Source organism: Oryx dammah, unplaced genomic scaffold, assembly GCF_014754425.2.
Source record: "Oryx dammah isolate SB20612 unplaced genomic scaffold, SCBI_Odam_1.1 HiC_scaffold_27, whole genome shotgun sequence".
In the NCBI taxonomy this organism is placed as follows: domain Eukaryota; kingdom Metazoa; phylum Chordata; class Mammalia; order Artiodactyla; family Bovidae; genus Oryx; species Oryx dammah.
The window spans coordinates 88,530,975-88,551,756 of NW_024070211.1; the positions used below are offsets into that span (position 1 = coordinate 88,530,975).

Consider the following 20,782-nt stretch of genomic DNA (forward strand, 5'->3'; position numbering starts at 1 on the left):
TAGCAACATATTAGAAAGTATTCATCATTTATTTTGGATGGAGGTAAAAAGAAACCACCTGTAAATTCTATTTTCTGTTGAAAAACAGAAATGCTTAATGATGCTAGTAGACGAAGACTAGTAGATCCTCCAGTGTGTGGAATCACAGAGTATCAGAATTTTGAAGGACTCTGGATATCTCTAGTTCAAGATTTACCTAAGTCATAAAACTGTTGTAGACTTCTCATTAATTCAGGCTTCTTAAATATTTTAAGTGGTGGAACTCACTACCTCTTAGGGTAAATTTCTAATTTTGGTAAATCTTACTAATAAATTCTTTGTTAGATTGAATTGAATTGTGCTTTTTGCCATCATGATACCTGATCATAACTGTTAGACTGATCACATTTTTTTCCTGTAGACAAAGTTTAATCTTTAAATGTTTTCCCCAAGGATTGTAGTTGATGACAGTTCTTATTTTTTATTTAGCTTGTAACACTTCAAGAAGCAAAACTGCTGCTAAACGAAGATGATTACCTTATTAAAGCTGTATATGACTACTGGGTGAGAAAACGGAAAAACTGCAGGGGACCATCCCTCATTCCTCAGATAAAACAAGAGAAAAGAGATGGCTCTACCAACAATGACCCTTATGTTGCCTTTCGGAGGAGAACAGAAAAAATGCAAACGCGAAAGGTAATATGCAAATTAGGTTTAACTGAATGTACCTAGATAGTATTTAAGACAAATATTTTTTTTTCTACCAATAGCTTGAGTAATTTGGACATAAAGTGAAGCTAATGACATTGTTGAACTTTATATTAGAAAGCCTGCTCTTCAGTAGCCTCTATCACGCAGTTGTTTGCAATGTTTGTTTCATGTTTATTTAATACCTAGGAGCTTTATAAATCTATTGATTATATCATTTTAGGCTTGCAGTTGAAGTGATATGAGGAAATTCATGTTATGAGGAAACAGGAGTTTTGAGTTCTTCAGTAAGCTGTACATTCTATACATATCTTCTATTTGGAAGCTTAAGAGTTCCTTTGAAACCATATTCTAAATCATGAACGTAAAAAAGGACTTTACTCCCTCTAACTACTGTGGGGTCATAGGAAGTTGGTAAAGGTTCATTTTCAAGCCTGTTCTGCTAACAGTCATAAGTAAGACAGTAAGACAATGAAATCTTTTTCTCCTTTTCTGAACTGTCAGTTGTGTCAGATTTCAAATTGACAGACTTGTCCTCACCTGGCTTTCAGAAGCAAGATGAGCCAGAATTCTAAGAGAAACGGGGTCTCATGCTGTGAAATGATACGGTAAAGAAGGAAATATTTTAGAGGGTATTTTAGAGGGGGTAGTCACTGTCTTCCACTTCTCATAATTAATAATAAACACCAGACACAGTAACACATTCTTTAACGTTGTAGAATATTAGGAACATACAAATGTAAAAAACGGAAGGAATTGTAATTGGAGGTCCAGCGTTTTCTCTGCATTCCTGTTTCTCCTAACATGGAGTGCTTGTCCTTATCAGCTGTTATTATAACAGCTGTGAAGCATAACAGCTGCCAGGGATAGTACATTTTAGGGGAAACTCTTTTGGTTAACAACTAGTTTTTATAACTATTTCTTGGATTTCCCAAATGTAGATGACATTCCCTAACCCAGACTGAGTTTTCAATTTGGTGTTTTGGTTTCTGGCTATGGAGATATTAGATATTTCATGAAGATTAATGCCTTGTTTAGAAAAGACTATATGAGATAAGTTTGTAAATACAGTAAAGTTTTATAAATTTGGATATGAGGAAGGAGAGGTTTATCTGAATTATTGAAAAATCTGAATTTCTAATTTTTAAGAGAAATATGATTGGTTCAGATGTATTGCAAAACAGAGCAATATATTTTGAAGGGAAAGTACTGTTGGCTTTCTTTTAATGGATAAGCATGAAATACTTAAAATAGCAGTATTATTGACATAAAAAACAATTTTCCTAATATTTAAATTTGTTTTACTCTTAAATAAGTTATATCACTATTTTCTAACCAGCATGTTTTGCAAATTGCTAGAAACACGTTCCTGTGTTTAGGCATTTCTCCATTGTATAATAACTAGGCCAGCATTTTCCTGACGCTGTGATTCCTACCCTTCCTCTTATCTGTTATTTTCTTATTCATCTCTAGCATGGTACATTTTCTTTTTTCTCCGTCTTTAGTTGTGGGACCGAAGACTATTCCCGTTCACATATACTGTTGTTTCTTGGAAATGTCTGAGTTTTAAAATGAGAAAGCAATCGAGAATGAGTACCCTAGGTGTTCAAGAGGTGGTCGGGCACTGGGATGTGCAAAAAATGAATACTAGTTCACAGAGGTTCTCTGCTTCCTTTCCTATCCCCACAAACTTAAAAACATTCCAGAGGGGGTAGTTATATAAGTAGCTGATGCAAAGGCTAGAGTAAAGAACTTCTGAAATATTTGCTTAGAAGTCTAGAACTTAATTTTAATCATTAAACTAATGTTTAGTTTGTGAGTGCTTAAGTGCTTTAGGACATTCTTAAGTGAGATGGTGTTAAGGTGCCAGTGTGTCTGAATGCACTGACTGGGAAGGCTTGAATCAGCATATACATTTATGTGTTTAACCCACAGGTAAAACTGTTAACATGTGTGCCTTCGTTCTCTCCTCCTGTGTGGCCCAGGTGAAGCAAGATAGGCAGGAGAGCAAACTTCCAAGGTGGTGGTTCTCAGTCTGGCTGCACATAACAATCACTTGCGAATTAGCCTTGGTTTACAAAGATCTATAGTTAACTATAAATTATAGCAGTTTGAGAACCGCTTCCCTAGAGATTTGGCAGTTGATGAAAGCTGTAATGTTTAACTGGAATAGGAAGACAGGAATTTGCTCTAAGCAGAGTTGGTTGTGGATAAGGGTAAAGGGAATGAGTAAATTTGAATATAGGGAGTAGACAATCTTAAAAGCACAGGAAAGATGTCACTATGAACTTACAGATTTTAATATTGCTGCAGCTAGAAATAGATATAAATCTGTGCTTATTTATGTACATAAATGTATTATAGGCTTATTTCCTAGCTCTGTTCACTTAGAGCGTATAAAAGCAATTAGTGTTAGTCGCTCAGTCGTACACGACTGAGCAACCCCATGGACTGTATCCCATGAGGCTCCTCTGTCCACGGGATTTTCCAGGCAAGGATACTGGAGTGGTTTGCCATTTCCTTCTCCATCAACCTAGTACCTTACATAAAGCTAAAATCATGGGTGCCTGAGTTGGTCAGGTTATAAACCACAGTTCCTCCTCCCCCACTGCTGCCCCACCACCATTTAGCCTTCTTGTGAAGACAATATAAGAAATGGTCTTCAAGCCAAGAGACAGAAATGTAAGTGTTCTAAAACAGTGAGGAAACCTCAAGATCTGGTTTTGACAGAGATGAATAGTGAACGAGGCTCAGATTACGCAAGACTGCAAAAATTCACGAAGTTATCTGAAAGGGAAGAAGCTATGTAGCTGGTATTTTGTTGTTGTTTAGTCGTTAAGTTGTGTCTGACTCTTTGTGATCCATGGACTGGAGCCCACCAGACTCCTCCATTTTGGGGATTTCCCATATAGAAGCAACTAGAGTAGCATGTAAAAATACTGTTTTCCTTTAAGGAAACCAGGGCTCCTAAAAAAAAAATGGTTGATTTCAGGTCTGGTACTAGGAAAGCATACAGGTAAACTTGGAACATTCTGCTTTGCCAGAATATAAAAATGTGATGAAAGAATGTTGGAGCCGTGTCAGAAAGCCTCAGGAGTCAGCTTAAATTAGAGTGACTCTGCTGATCACATCTGGGGAAGTTTGTGTGTCACAGTAAGGAGAGTAATGGATTATAACTCATAAAGTAACCCATACGTCCATACTGATATAAATGTATAGATGGATGATAGATAAAAGAATGCTTTTCCTTACCATAGATTTCCAATTTACAAATGTCAGTGGAATGATGGTGTTCAAAAATCATCATTTGGCAATTACCATTGTCACTGGCAAAAGTTAGAATTAATGGATGATAAACTGATGGGGGAAATTTTATTATATAAAGTCCCATAGTGTACTTTTTAATTAAAAAAAAAATAGTAATTTGACTAGAGAAACCTGGCAAACACCATCTTAATCGAATGATCAAAGTTAACATCAGCAGTAGTCATGTATGGATGTGAGAGTTGGACTGTGAAGAAGGCTGAGTGCCGAAGAATTGATGCCTTTGAACTGTGGTGTTGGAGAAGACTCTTGAGAGTCCCTTGGACTGCAAGGAGATCCAACCAGTCCATTCTGAAGGAGATCAACCCTGGGAATTCTTTGGAAGGAATGATGCTAAAGCTGAAACTCCATTACTTTGGCCACCTCATGTGAAGAGTTGACTCATTGGAAGAGACTCTGATGCTGGGAGGGATTGGGGACAGGAGGAGAAGGGGACGACCGAGGATGAGATGGCTGGATGGCATCACTGACTCGATGGATGTGAGTCTGAGTGAACTCCGGGAGTTGGTGATGGACAGGGAAGCCTGGCGTGCTGTGATTCATGGGGTCTCAAAGAGTCGGACACGACTGAGCGACTGAACTGAACTGAACTGATGATGAGCAAAGGACACAGTTTCACTTCCGTAATGGTCATACCAGAAGTTCACAACCTCAATTTAAATGTGGAATAACATCAAAGAAACCCAAATTAACGAACATTCTACAAAAATAAATGGCTTCTACACTTCAAAACTGTCAAGGTCATGATCACGATAGAAAGAAGAAGTATTCCAACTTACAGAAGATTAAAAAGACATGGACCATAAAGAAAGCTGAGCACCAAAGAATTGATACTTTTTAACTGTGGTGTTGGAGAAGATTCTTGAGAGTCCCTTGGCTAGCAAGGAGGTCAAACCAGTCAATCCTAAAGGAATTCAATCCTGAATATTCATTGAAAGGACTGATGATGAAGATCAGTACTTCGGCCATCTGATTTGAAGGGCCAACTCATTAGAAAAGACCCTAATGCTGGGAGAGATTGAAGGCAGGATGAGAAGGAGGTGACAGAGATGAAATGGTTCAGATGGCATCACTGACTCAGTGGACATGAGTTTGGGCAAACTCTACGAGATAGTGAAGGACGGGGGGCCTGGTGTGCTACAGTCCATGGAGTCACAGTCGGACACAACTGAGCAACTGAACAACAGCAAGAGACATGACAGCTAAATTCAGTTTTAATCCTGAATCAGATCCTAGACTGGGAAAGAGTTTTTTATTAATAATAAAAATTATTATTTCCCACCAGTGTCCTTTATAGCAACATGATATAAATATAGGAAATCTGTATATACTAGCTGTTGTATTTCTAGTTGTGAAGGACATTAGTGGGTCAATTGGTGAAATATGAGGAGAGTCTATAATTTAGATAATAGTTTTTATATCAGTGTTAATTTCCTGATTTTGATAATGTTACTGAGATTGTATAAGAGACTATCATTATTCTTAGAAAATATACATTAAAGTGTTTAGGGGATGAAGGCATTATATCTTCAACTTGAAAAATATTTAAAAATTCTGTTGCTAATAAGTTATATATGTATGTATGTGTTTATATACATACATGGATGTGTGTCATAGTCCATTTGTGCTGTTGTAACAGAAATACATAGACTGGGTGGCTTAAACAATGAATATTTATTTCTTAGTTCTGGAAGTTGGGAAGTCCAAGATCCAGGTATTATCAGACTTGGTGTCTATTGAGGGCCCGCTTCTTGTTTCACGGATGGTCCTCTTGCTCTGTCCTCACGTGGCAGAAGGGGCAAGAGGGTTCTCTGGGGTCTCTTTTATAAGGGCACTGATCCATTCATGAGCACTCCCAAAGCCCTCACCTCCTAATAAAAATCACATTGGATAGTTAGGATTTCAACATACGAATTTTCAGGAGATGCAAATGTTCAGTCTGTAACAATTTGTATATACATCATAGAGATATATAAAGCAAATATAACATATTAACCTTTGGGGAGTCTGGATGAATATAATATGGGAATTTTTTATACCATTTTTGTAGCTTTTTTGTAACTCTGGAATTATTTCACAATAAAAGGTAAAAATAGAAGAAAGGGCAGGAATGGGGTAAAGAAAAATTAGGGAAGCTACTTATTTGGGCCTCAAGAGAGCAGGAAATAAGTGAGTAAGAAGGGGCAGAAGTGCATAGTCCAAGAGAAACATTTAATGAAGAGGAAGACAACTTTAAAAGGTTCTGGTGAACTTTTTCTTCAGCTGCTGTTATTTATCTTTAGAACTTATATTTCTTTCATTCTTATTAGACTTTAAGCCTTTTGAGGATAGGGGACATGTGTAATACTTTTTACAGAGAGCAATACTGAAATATTCAAGTATTTTGTACTTTAATATTTGCTCTTGGTTATGTTCATTTTTTTTCAGTCATAAGGTGCAGCTGCTGCCTGGTTACAAAATATTTTGCTTAAAACTGTGCTTTAGATTTTTGTCTTTTGTAACATATATTACTGAAGGGGAAAAGAGATATATTTCCTTTGGATAAGATTAAAGGGTGATTTATTATTAATAGTATTTTTTAATATTCAGTATGCACTACCTTAGTGAGATTTAGTTTAAGTAATGTTTTATAGGTAATGATTAATTTTCAAATACAAGAAACTATGCAAAAGAAAAAAGTAAAACTTTGTATCTTCCTCAAGTTTTATTTTCTCTTTTATAATCCTCCGATATGAAACCTGGCTTTCTTTGGGTTCAGATTTCTAATGTCACATTGCTTTATTAAGTCAAGTATGGAAAGCTTGCTTAAATGCAGTCTATCTGAACATATAGAATGAGGAGTGGCAGTGGTCTATTTTTAAACAGATAGTTCCACACTTAATAGAAAGTAAGAATTCTGTGGCTGTTTGATTGAACAAAATATTTTTATTAACAGTAGCTTTTATATGCAGATGATGCTGGTAATTGACTGAGCCTTCTCTAGTTATTAGTTAGAACTTTTACCTGTGAGTTAGTTCAAGTTACTTTTGACACTTCAAAGTAAGAATTTATAATGAAATTCAGACCTTTTACTAGTAAATCTCTTTTCTACTCTGCAATGAAGTTTTACTACATTCAGCATGGTAATTCCATTCCTTGAGATCCTTTATATTCTGTAATCTATTTTATATCTGAGTTTTTAAAGTGAAGCTTTGCTTGTCATTGTGAATCTTTACATTGTAGTGTATTGAACTGTCCAGCCCACTATTAAAAGCCTGAATGGATGAACAGCAACTCAGTTTGGCTGCTTTTAGATAACCTTGATTTGACAGAACTGTTTCTCTCTGTCATTGAAAAAGATCTTGTAACAATAAGAAAAAATTACATTTTTTTGATAATAGTAGTTTTTGTTTCAGGCAGACTTTGGAATTATCCCATCTGTGTCATTCCATCTTTTCAACAGCTGGCAACTTTTTTTTCTGCATATTTATTGAGATATTTGCTTTTTTGTTTTTAGTTAAATAGCTTGTCTTAATGTAATTGCTGTTAGATGTGTGTGTGTGTGTGTGTGTGTGTGTATGTTTAACATTTTGCTTTTATAGAATGAATTTGGGTCTGATAAGATTTTGATGAATGAAGCTGGAAATCTGAACAGTTGGATTTATTCTTTTAAACTTATTTTGAATAGAATCGAAAGAATGATGAAGCCTCTTATGAAAAGATGTTGAAACTGAGACGAGAATTTAGTAGAGCCATAACAATTTTGGAAATGATTAAGAGAAGAGAGAAAACAAAACGAGAATTATTGCACTTAACCTTAGAAGTTGTGGAAAAAAGGTAACATTGCTATTCTTACATACCAGTAACGCTTCAGTCAAATGAAAGGCAAAATGTAACCAAATTTCAGCTTTATAACTACTGAAATTGATTATCTAACAATATCTACATTTTTTGAAAATTGTGATTGCTCGTTTTTGCTTTTTGTTTTTAAACCATTAAGTTGCCAGTTTGGGTTGCAAATTTGGGAGATATTTTTGTGAATAGTATAGATCCTCTGTTACACTTAATTTCTTGTTGTTGCAGAATCATTTAATTGTATTTAGAAAAGAACTTGGAGATCTTATTGTCCCATTCTCTGTATTAAAGTTTCTATTAAACAAAATTTGAGAGAAATAAATGTTTAATTGATTTTATTTTTTGATTAGTTAGGAAATAGTTGTTTTGGTGCATTTTGAAAATGTATTCACCAGTGTAATATTCCTTTTCCTGAAAATACGAAATATATGAAGAGTCCATCTTCTGTGTATCTTAGAGATTAGGAGAGGGAGTTGTTTTGTTTTTACTAAATCCCAAATATGAGCTTCTTTATTCCCATGCGTTTTCTCTCTTAAGAATAATCCGATTAATTGTTGGCACTGTTTGATTAGTTGTGTTCCAAGTAAATGATGTATCATTGGTTTTCTGTTTCTTTTTTATTTTTGAATGGTAACATTTTCTTATATATTATTTCCTTTTCAAGATATCATTTAGGAGACTATGGTGGTGAAATCCTTAATGAAGTGAAGATCAGTAGATCAGAAAAAGAATTATATACCACTCCAGCAACTCTTCATAATGGAAATCATCACAAAGTCCAAGAATGTAAAACTAAGGTGAGTATCTTCTGGGGAGAAGCATGTATGATAATATTGACTGGACAATTGGTTTCTGAAATTGTCTTACAATAGTTTGGTTAAGAAGGAGGATTACTAACATGTTTGAGTTCCTACTTTTTGCACTTTGCTAGGATTTTTTATGTGCATGTTGATTAATCTTACAACATCCCTTTGAGGTAGATTTTTACCGCTGTGTGACTTTTAGATCATATAGTTATTAACTGGCAGATTTAAGATTTTGAGTCTAGGTCTTACAACAAAAACCATGTGTTTTCAACTATGCTATCTTGTATCCCTACAGAATAATGGTAATTACAGCTTAGTTATTATCACTGCCTTAGCAAATCCTGCATTGTGATGGCAGGCATCAAAATTAAAACTTTCTTCATTAAGACTATTCAAAGTTACTGTCCTCGCTATTGCCATAACCAACATTTATCAGTTGCTGCTTATCTTGACTTGAAAAAGTCCTATAACTTATAGAACTCAATTTTTTCCTAATAAAGAGACTAGTGATTAGTTTCTTAGACTGAAGAGTTACATTTATTCATTATTCACTTGGTATATAAAAGCATTCAGTTGAGAAATGCAAAAATTAATAAAACCTTTGAAGAGCTTAGATTTTTAAAAAGAAACAGGTTATTGGCTGAGTTTTTAGACAGTAGAGCTCTACTGTGTAGCAGGATTTTAAAAATGGCTTAGGGTGTTTGTGGAAAATTCATCTTTTAAAAATGTGCACAATCCTCATTTTTCATGGGTTCTTTCTTAAAGGTCAAGGAAGAATGTGGAGTAGGGAGACTTCTCCATTATTCAACTGTGTCAATTCAAACACCAAAGTTCTTTCTTATTAATCACAGGCATCTAGCCCACCTACCCTTTAAATCACACTTACTTTGCCATAAACCAGACAATAAATATCATTTTGTAACATTACTTTTTAAAATCCAGTTCTAAATCAATGCTTTTCCTAGGTATATTATTGATAGGCAGAGAATATGAAAATCTCAACCCAAAATTAGTGCAGAATCAGCCTTTGTTATATGTTGATGCTTAATCTTAGATCACTCTAAAATTAAACACCCACACTATTTAGATACTAATTTTAGAAATATGATTGCATTTCACATAGTTAACTATATTTCATTTGTCACACATCCTACTTTAAAATATAAGTAATTTCTGAGAAGTTGGGGATTTCTTTTTGATGTCATAGCCATGCCCATTGTATGAAAGCATTTATATCTCAATAACTCAGTGTTTCAGCAATGTTTTCATTATGTATAACATTTTTGACCCTAAAGTAGTTTTAATGAAAATCGGAGCTACTTGAAAAAATGTAAAACTTCCTAAATACTTCTACACTTTGTTAGCGCTTGTAATTTGATGCTTAGAACAGTAATTTTCAAACTTTTTAAAGTAGATTTTTATTTATTAAAAGGAATGCCAGTATATTAAAACAGAAACAGCTGCTCTGTTGAGGATAGCTGGGTTCTAGACTCCACCCATCTCTGCCAGAGATGTCTCTGCCAGACAGCCTCTTGCATGCCACCAAAGAACTCTAGGGTACTTGAAGACAGTTTGATTATTGTTCAGCTGAGGTGGTAATTAATTCTAAAAAGTGAACTTTTCTGTCTCAGAAAAGTTATTCCACATGTAGATATTTTTAAAAATTGGAAATAAGCATAAAAATGAATTAATGTATTTATATTCTAATTCATTTTAAAAATAGTTAATTTTCATCATTAATCAGTAGACTTAAATAAAATTAAAATAGAATTTAAATATGTTTTAAATACTGGATTGCATAATAATAGAGGAATTTTTAAAAATCACTAATATCTTAAAGTATTGATAACTATAAAAAAGTAAATTTAAATGTCATAATTATTTTTCACTGTAATTTGTGAAAGCAAAGCACTTTTTGGCTTATCATCAAATAGTAGTTTCTGCATATTAAAACCAGAAAATAAAGTCACCTCCTGGGTAAAAATGTATGTTTTTTCAAAGAGCAGTATAGTTTTTTATGATTTCTAAAATGATTTTCATTTCTTCCTTTTGGGGGAAAAATCATCATGTAAACAGCACCCGCATCATTTGTCTTTGAAAGAAGAGGCTTCTGATGTGGTTCGTCAAAAGAAGAAGTACCCAAAGAAGCCTAAAGCAGAGGCTGTGCTAACATCTCAGCAGCCCACTCCTGAGACCTTGCCTGTGATCAATAAGAGTGACCTTAAGCAATATGACTTTCACAGCTCAGAGGAAGATGAATTTCCACAGGTGCTTGTTTTAAAACTATTTTACAGACATTTTCTTCTAGTCTTTTATATTGCTGTATTTTAAAATATAATATCTTAGAGTTTTGATTCTTGCTTTCTTCACCTAATGTTATAACATAAATGTTTTCCACATTATTTATGTAGTTACTGAAATGGTTTTTGCTTTGTTATTTTCTATCAGTTGAATATATTTTATTTCTTTTGTGTAGCATTTAGGTGGTTTTAAGCTCTCCCTTTTATAAAAATGAGCATCTCTACCTCGTCCCTCCATATTTGAAATAGATGATTAGAAACGGAATTCCTGAGTTAAAGATTATAAATATTTTAAGACATTTAACACATAATTGTAAACATTCACCAATAATAATTCCCATATTCCATCAGCATTGTATTTTACAACTTTTAATGAAAATTTTGCTAATTTATTTAACAATAACTGTTTGACTCCAAAGAAGATTTAGAATTGGCTCAAATTTTAACTTGTGAAAATAATTCTTTGGTTATATTATAGCAGTTTTATAGCAAATTTTAACAGTTTAAAAATCTAAATTTTTGTTTCATATGTGCTGTCTTTTAAAACAAGACTTTTATTTTATATACTAAAGGATTGATTTTTAAAAATACGTTGTTTAGCACCTGGTGTAGCAGTGGCCTCCTTTTTTCTTTTTCATACAGTATAGGAAACCTAAAGAGAGTACTATAACATGCGTTACCGTATTTCAACATTTCGACTGACTTGCTTAAAAAAATTTTTTTTAAACCAACATGACAGATATATTTGGAAGCAAGACAGTTTATAAAACTCCTTGTTGTAGTAACTATTTAAAATCTAGAGTTTATATAAAATTTGTCTTCTTTGGCTAAGATTATATTAGTTTTACTTTTTTGTAGATGATTTAGTTTTTCTAGCCCAGATAATATTTCAGCATTCATATACATTGTAACAAAGCACACAATGTGTTTAGTTTAGTATGCTCTTTAAAAGCACTTAAATGAACTCATTTATTAAAAGTTGTCAGATGGTCTTGTTCAAGGTTATGTGGCAGTCTGGATGGGAGGGCAGTTAAAAAAATATTTAAAAAATAAATAAAATTGACAGAGGATTATGTTGTTAGACTCAGGCAGGGCTTTGAATAGTCATGGGACATGAATTAGATGACATTTTGAAGGAATGAGGGCACAAATAGTAGGTCTTTTCCAGATAGAAAAGGTAGGGAAGGGTCCAAGAGAGCAAAAACAGCATATGAGAAGGAATTGCTAGCAGTAAGTTTAAGGGAGGAATGAAATGGTTAGATAAATACATATATAAAAGCTAATAAAGTTCTCCTATACATTCCCAGCCTTTTAAGAATGATGCTAAGGGATACTTTGTCTAGTAGAAACTTTTCCTATATTGCTAGAATCAGTCTATCCAGTTTGATAGACGCACTCAGCATACTAGACCTATATTCCTCATCTGTTAAGGAATCTTCATTTCTGTTCTAAATTCTTATATTTACTCATATAGTCCCCATTTTCACATGAAATTACATTTTAAAACTATTAGGTTCCTCTGAATCCCTGTACTGGGTCCTTGACAACATTAATTTTTATCATGGTATCCCTGGTTGCTAAACAGTTAAGTAAGCATGTACCTATAGTTGAACATTTTTCAGTGAGGCAGATATTTAGAATGTGGCTCTTACAAAATCAGGATTTCATTGCTTAAAAGATAATTAAAATAATCATATGCTGCTTCTGTGTCCAATAAACAAGAATAAAGGAATAGAGAGCCTTAAAGAACATTTTAACCAGACTTCTCCAACTGATTTGCAACAGAGCAGAATACAAACCCAGTCTCTTCTCAATCATGCTTCTGATTCTCCGAACATCAGCGCTGTCTTCTTATATCTCAGACTAAATCTTGGAAACCCCTCCTTGGGTAATCCGGAGGAAGGGATGCAAAAAATTTCTGAGACTTTGTTTGTGACACTTCCTATGTACATTCTAGAAGAGGTAGTTGCTTTATAAAGGAACCAAAGTGTAAAATTCACATTTGGGATTTCCTTTCAAATTTCAGGTTTGAGTTTGGTTCCCTAGGAAGAAGAATCAGCCCCAGCTTACTGTTTCTGTGTCTCCCCCATAGGGTTGGTGGAGGTATATTGGAACCTCAAACAAATGCCTTTCTCCCCTGGATGATCCTGCTCAGTGGTAATTACCACAGTTTTGAAATAATGTGGAGAAAGCATTTTTCCTCTCAAAATAGGAAGAGAGGGATTTGTGAGGTTCAAAAGTTTGCAAGTAAATGTGGTTGAGCCAGCGTTGTCAGAAAAAGAGATGTACTCCAAAGTGAAATTGCGAGACAACTGAAACTTAAGTACCAAAACTTTTTTTTATTTTAACCATTATGGGTAGAAATTTATCTAAACCATATTATTTCCTGCCATATCAGAGTATATTTGTATTTCACTTAATCTGTTTTTGATAACGTAACATTTGCTATAATGTACCAGTGCTGCCTTCGAGGTCCGCTCAGATTATGTAGGGGAATTTGTCCTAGTCTCACTCGGTCCTATGCTTTTTAATATGTGACAACTTTTTGAAAGTCTTTATTCTTCTGCTGTCAGATGGTGAGATTAGTACTTCTAAACCAGTCTGCTTACCTTTTAGCAAGTCCTCTTTCCTCTTTTGATTTTCAGCTTCTGATCTGTTAAATTTTAAAAATGATTTTAAAAACAAGTGGGGAAATAAAGGACTCCCCTTTCAGTGCAATGTATGAACTTTTCAGCTTTGGGGGAAGGGAGGTTATTCATAAGCTTCTTTTATCTTCCTAGTTTTAGGCTTTATTATAGAGAAATGAAGTTATTGTATAAAAGCATACCAACCTATAGATGAAGCATAATTATTATTACAAAGTATTTATGGCCACATACAGTATTTATAAAATATATGAATGGGATATGTAAAAACCATACTAATGATGTTCAAGCTTAAAGCGTTTACATATTCAGAAACAGTTAAGCAATACCATGTAAACTTACCTGCAAGAACTTACCCATTAAAAATAATTATTAACCGTACAAAACTTCTGCTAATCTTTAAATATTTGAGGGAATTCACTACCTACTGTATGTAATGTGGAGTGACTCACTGTTTGTGATCAGATTCTGATTTTAGACCATTACAAAGATTGTTGACTTTTGGTAACTCCTAAATGGAATGCTTCATGCCTCTTTCCTAGGTACCATCCCCAGCATCAGAACCCGAAGAAGAAAATGATCCTGATGGTCCCTGTGCTTTCAGGAGGCGGGCAGGATGCCAGTATTATGCTGTAAGAACTATATTTTTTGTGGTGTTTTGGGAACTGGAATTAACAGATAACTCATGTCAAGATGACTTCAGTTCAGTTCAGTTGCTCAGTCATGTCCAATTCCTTGCAACCCCCATGGACTGCAGCACGCAGTCCATCACCAATTCCCGGAGATTACTCAAACTCTTGTCCATCGAGTCACTGATGTCATCGAACCATCTCATTCTCTGTTGTCCCCTTCTCCTCCCACCTTCAATCTTTCCCAGCATCAGGGTCTTTTCATATGAGTCAGTTCTTCACATCAGGTGGCAAGTATTGAAGTTTCAGCTTCATCATCAGCCCTTCCAGTGAATATTCAGGACTGATTTCTGTTAGCATGGACTGATTGGATCTCCCTGCAGTCCAAGGGATTCTCGAGAATCTTCTCCACACCACAGTTCAAAACTATCAATGCTTCGGTGCTCAGCTTTCTTTATAGTGCAGCTCTCAACATCCATACATGACTACTGGAAAACCCATAGCTTTGACTAGATGGACCTTTGTTGGCAAAGTAATGTCTCTGCTTTGTAATATGCTATCTAAGTTGGTCATAACTTTTGTTCCAAGGAGCAAGCGTCTTTTAATTTCATGGCTGCAGTCACCATCTGCAGTGATTTTGGAGCCCCCAAAAATAAAGCCTCTCACTTTTTCCATTGTTTCCCCTTCTATTTGCCATGAAGTGATAGGACCGGATGCCATGATCTTAGTTTTCTGAAAGTTGAGTTTTAATCCGACTTCTTCACTCTCCTCTTTCACTTTCATCAAGAGACTCTTTAGTTCTTCACTTTCTTCCATAAGGGTGGTGTCATCTGCATATCTGAGGTTATTGATATTTCTCCTGGCAATCTTAATTCCAGCTTGTTCTTCATCCAGCCCAGAGTTCCTCATGATGTACTCTACATATAGGTTAAATAAGCTGGGTGACAATATATAGCCTTGACGTACTGCTTTCCCAATGTGGAACCAGTCTGTTGTTCCATGTCCTGTTTTAACTGTTGTTTCTTGACCTGCGTATAGAAATCTCAGGAGGAAGGTCAGGTGGCCTGGTATTCACATCTCTTTTAAGAATTTTCCACAGCTTGTTGTGTCCCACACAGTCAGAGGCTTTGGCTTAGTCAATAAAGCGAAAGTAGATGTTTTTCTGGAACTTACTTGCTGTTTTTGATGACTCAGTAGATGTTGGCAATTTTTTCTCTGGTTCCTCTGCCTTTTCTAAATCCAGCTTGAACATCTGGATGTTCACGATTCATGTACTGTTGAAGCCTAGCTTGGAGAATTTTGAGCATTACTTTACTAGCTTGTGGAAATAAGTGTAATTGTGCTGTAGTTTCAACATTCTTTGGTATTGCTTTTTTTTAAGGATTGGAATGAAAACTCACCTTTTCTAGTCCTGTGGTTACTGCTGAGTTTTCCAAATTTGCTTGCATATTGAGTGCAGCACTTTACAGCATCATCTTTTAGGATTTGAAATAGCTCCACTGGAATTCCATCACTTCCACTAACTTTGTTTGTAGTGATGCTTCCTAAGGCCCATTTGACTTTGCATTCCAGGATGTCTGGCTCTAGGTGAGGGATCACACCATGGTGGTTATCTGGATCATGAAGATCTTTTTTGTACAGTTCTTCTGTGTATTCTTGCCACCTCTTCTTAATATCGTCGACTTCTGTCAGGTCCATACCATTTCTGTCCTTTATTGTGCCCATCTTTGCATGAAATGTTCCCTTGGTATCTCTTAACTTTCTTGAAGAGATCTCTAGTCTTTCCCCTTTTATTGTTTTCCTCTATTTCTTTTCATTGATCAATGAAGAAGTCTTTCTTATCTCTCCTTTCTGTTCTTGGAGCTCTGCATTCAGATGGGTAATCTTTCCTTTTCTCCTTTGCTTTTAGCTTTCTTTTTTTCTCAGCTATTTGTAAGGCCTTCTCAGACAACCATTTTGCCTTTCTGCATTTATTTTTCTTAGGGATGGTCTTGATCACTGCCTCCTGTACAGTGTCACGAACCTCTGTCCATAGTTCTTCAGGCCCTCTGTCTATCAGATCTAATCCCTTGAATCTGTTTTCACTTCCACTGTATAATTGTAAGGGATTTGATTTATTTCATACATGAATGGCCTAGTGATTTTCCCTACTTTGTTCAATTTAAGTCTGTATTTTGCAATAAAGAATTCACGATCTGAGCCACGGTCAGCTCCTTGTTATTACTTTGCCAACAAAGGTCCATCTAGTCAAAGGTATGGGTTTTCCAGTAGTCATGTATGGATGTGAGAGTTGGACTATAAAGAAAGCTGAGCGCCGAAGAAGTGATGCTTTTGAACTGTGGTATTGGAGAAAACTCTTGAGAGTCCCTTGCACTGCAAGGAGATCCAACCAGTCCATGCTAAAGGAAATCAGTCTTGAATATTCATTGGAAGGACTGATGCTGAGGCTGAAATTCCAATACTTTAGCCACCTGATGTGAAGAATTGACTCATCTGAAAAGACCCTGATGCTGGGAAAGATGGAAGGTGGGAGGAGAAGGGAACGTCAGAGGACAAGCTGGTTGGATGGCATCACTGACTTGATGGACATGAGTTTGAGCAGGATCTGGGAGTTGTTGATGGACAGGGAAGCCTGGCCTGCTGTAGTCCATGGGGTCACAAAGAGTCAGACACAACTGAGCAACTGAACTGAACTGAGGAAATCGGAAGGCTAAAGAAACGCACTGTATGTCGTTAAAAATAGAGGAAGTATGAATTTTATCTGTGCATGCTTTCTTTTTTGTTTCTCTCTTTTATTTTTTAAATTATGAAAGTATGATAACACGTTTACAGAAGACGTGGAAAATACAGAACAAAGTTGCATATAGTTCCACTATATATTACAATTATTTTTTTAAGTAGATAAATTAAGATTTTTAGTTGAATCTCTATATCAAACTCTCAAAAATTAATAGAATGAATTTACAGAAAAGTAGAAGCATATAGTAGACCTGAAAAGCACCATGCACCAATTCAACATAATTGAGATTTATATAGTTTTCATACAACAGTAGGATACAAATTCTATTCAGGTTTTCATCGACTACAAACTGGGTGACACTAGAACATACTCAGGTACCTAAAATAAGGTCATGCTTGCTTTCTTGAAGTGCAATTTTTGAAAATCCTATCAAAGTCTCTGTAATATATCTCCGTAGCAAGTTTATAAATTACTAAATTCATTATCTCTCGTGTCACTGAGAGTTGGATGCTACTGAGCAACTGAATAACAGCTCTTCTACATAAATGTTAAAAGCCACATTGTTCTTTAAATATATTTCTTTTAAAATATATCTTAAATGTGTTGATAGTCATAAAAATTTAGTTTATTTTGATGAGTGAACTTCTATATCAGTTTTATAGAATTTAACCTGGTTAACGTTTAAATCCCGATTTTAAATTTTTATATCTAAATTTTAATTGTTCTGCTAATACTGTAGTTTATTTTTATCATGATTTAACTTTTCTTCATTTCAGAATTATCCTATGAGTTTCAATTTTTCTTTCCCTTTTGTGCAGCCTCGTTTGGACCAAACTAACCGTTCATTTGGAAATTCAGAATTGGCAGATTTGGATAAGTTAAGATACAGGCATTGTCTTACAACACTCACAGTCCCAAGACGATGTATAGGATTTGCAAGAAGGCGAATTGGCAGAGGTGGAAGGTAAACTGTTCGTTTTGACATGGTATTTGTTTACAAGATGGAAGGGATGGTATTAAGAAAATGTTATTAAGTTCTTCTAGGTAATATTTGGCTTTATATTGCTTTTCAGGGTCATAATGGACCGGATAGCCACAGAACATGACCCAGTCCTGAAACAGATAGACCCTGAAATGCTGAATGGTTTTTCAAGCGCTTCCCAAAATATAGACTTTTCTTCTAATTTCTCTCGGACCAATGCTTCCAATAAACGTTGTGAAAATAGACTGTCCCTTTCTGAAATATTAAGCAATATCAGATCATGTCGACTACAGTGTTTCCAGCCAAGGCTACTAAATTTACAGGACAGTGATAGTGAAGAATGTACCTCAAGAAAACCAGGGCAGACTGTGAACAATAGAAGAGTTTCTGCAGCATCTGTAGCTTTATTGAACACCAGCAAGAATGGCATATCAGGTAAGTTGCTACTTCTTAAAGGTATATCCTGTTCTCTTCTTAATTTTTCATTATCCACTAAATAGTCTTTCAGGATGAATTTTGAAGGTTTATTTTCATGTTCCTACTGAGGAAAGGAATTGTAGCTTAACCTACTCCCCACCCCCCCACCCCCCACCTCCAGTGTAGGAAGCTAAACTCTATTATTGTGGTTTGCATTTTAACCAAAAGTTCCAAACCAATAGCTGTAAAACCACTCACTTTGAATGTGTGTGCCTGGTATGGTGAGTGTGTAGGGAGAATGTGTAGAGAATTCTCTCTGGGCAGAGTGATTATTAGCTACTGTTAGATCATCATAGCACAAAAGTGTTTTTGTTATAGAAAGCTTAACACACTAACCTGACAGGCTCCTCTGTCCATGGAATTCTCCAGGCAAGAATACTAGAGTGGGTTACTATTTCCTTCTCCAGGGGATCTTCCAGACCCAGGGATCAAACCCAGGTCTCACGCATTTTAAGCAGATTCTTTACCATCTGAGCCAACAGGGAAGCCTCTTTTCCTTTCACTTTCATTTATTGTATTAACTTTGCTTAAATGTAATGCCCTCAGAAATGCCATTAAAGCTTTCTTTCTGAAAAATGTAATTTTGGTCTGATAATATACCTCTCTAATTGAGATCAAGAAGTATTTTATATTTTAAGAGACATTGTACTAAAATTAATATACCTTGGCATTATGAATAATGTGTAACATCTAGAGACTCTTAAGATGTAATTTTGATTTGTTTTCTTCTGTGGATAGTCTTCTCTTTATCACATATATATGTGTATAATTTGTGAATGTCTTTATAATGTATAAATTGCAAAAAATGCATGGTATACAAAGGCAAAGCTAGACGTGGCTTGACTTAAACTGTTGATATCCTTTCTTTCTGTAAAATGTATTTATTTCTAAATTATTTCCTGGACAGTGTATTTTACTATATAAAATTGATGTGTTATGCTTCTTCAAAGTGATTTTAAATCATTTTAGGTTGAAATTTTGTCTCAATAGTGTTCAGTCCTTTTTAATTAGCTATTTATTTTCAAACTTTTCTTAGACGTTTGTCTGTTTAGAGGTTGTTATGGAAAATTGGATTTGTTTGCATGATTGGAAGTTGGCATATCATTTCTCCAACTTAGTTGGTTAATTTTCTCCCAAACGAACTTAGGTAAGGAAAATGGTATCCCATTATATAAAGTTTGTGAGTCTGTGAAGTTTAATGACCTTTTGAAGCTGAAATGGATTAATACCTAATATGACTTTAGGCAGCAGGATTCTTAGAAGTGTAAAAATAGTAAGAGCCAGACATCCTGGAATGTGAAGTCAAGTGGGCCTTTAGGAGACATCACTAAGAACAAAGCTAGTGAAGGTGATGGAATTCCAGTTGAGCTATTTCAAATCCTAAAAGATGATGCTGTGAAAGTGCTGCACTCAGTATGCCAGCACATTTGGAAAACTCGGCAGTGACCACAGGACTGGAGAAGGTCAGTTTTCATTCCATCCCAAAGAAAGGCAATGCCAAAGAATGCTCAAACTACCTCACAATTGCACTCATCTCACACGGTAGTAAAGTAATGCTCAAAATTCTCCAAGCCAGGCTTCAGCAGTACATGAACCATGAACTTCCAGATGTTCAAGCTGGTTTTAGAAAAGGCAGAGGAACCAGAAATCAAATTGTCAACATCCATTGGATCATCGAAAAGGCGAGAGAGTTCCAGAAAAACATCTATTTCTGCTTTATTGACTATGTCAAAGCCTTTGACTGTGTGGATCACAATAAACTGGAAAATTCTGAAAGAGATGGGCATACCAGACCACCTGACTGGCCTCTTGAGAAATCTGTATGCAGGTCAGGAAGCAACAGTTAGAACTGGACATGGAACAGCAGACTGGTTCCCAATAGGAAAAGGAATCTGTCAAGGCTGTATATTGTTACCCTGCTTATTTAACTTCTATGCAGAGTACATCATGAGAAACGCTGGGCTGGAGGAAGCACAAGCTGGAATCAAGATTGCTGGGAGAAATATCAATAACCTCAGATATGCAGATGACACCACCCTTATGGCAGAAAGTGAAGAAGAACTAAAGAGCCTCTTGATGAAAGTGAAAGAGGAGAGTGAAAAAGTTGGCTTACAGTTCAACAGTCAGAAAACTAAGATCATGGTATCTGGTCCCATCACTTCATGACAAATAGAAGGGCAAAGAATGGAAACAGTGTCAGACTTTATTTTGGGGGGCTCCAAAATCACTGCAGATGGTGACTGCAGCCATGAAATTAAAAGACGCTTACTCCTTGGAAGAAAAATTAGGACCAACCCAGACAACATATTAAAAAGCAGAGACATTACTTTGCTAATGAAGGTCTGTCTAGTCAAGGCT

General features: G+C 35.4%; 1 protein-coding gene across 2 annotated transcripts in view; it reads left to right on the forward strand.

Annotated features, from left to right (window-relative positions):
- EPC2 (enhancer of polycomb homolog 2) overlaps positions 1 to 20,782 on the forward strand; it is a 129,297-nt gene that overhangs the window by 93,472 nt on the left and 15,043 nt on the right. The window contains exons 4-10 of one of the 2 annotated variants that reach the window (XM_040229007.1): positions 469 to 675; positions 7,679 to 7,827; positions 8,510 to 8,642; positions 10,728 to 10,919; positions 14,139 to 14,228; positions 17,784 to 17,929; positions 18,039 to 18,382. In XM_040229007.1, coding sequence (XP_040084941.1) covers positions 469 to 675; positions 7,679 to 7,827; positions 8,510 to 8,642; positions 10,728 to 10,919; positions 14,139 to 14,228; positions 17,784 to 17,929; positions 18,039 to 18,382 — 1,261 coding nt within the window. The remainder of the gene's footprint in view (positions 1 to 468; positions 676 to 7,678; positions 7,828 to 8,509; positions 8,643 to 10,727; positions 10,920 to 14,138; positions 14,229 to 17,783; positions 17,930 to 18,038; positions 18,383 to 20,782) is intronic. The other variant, XM_040229008.1, reaches the window with a different exon arrangement.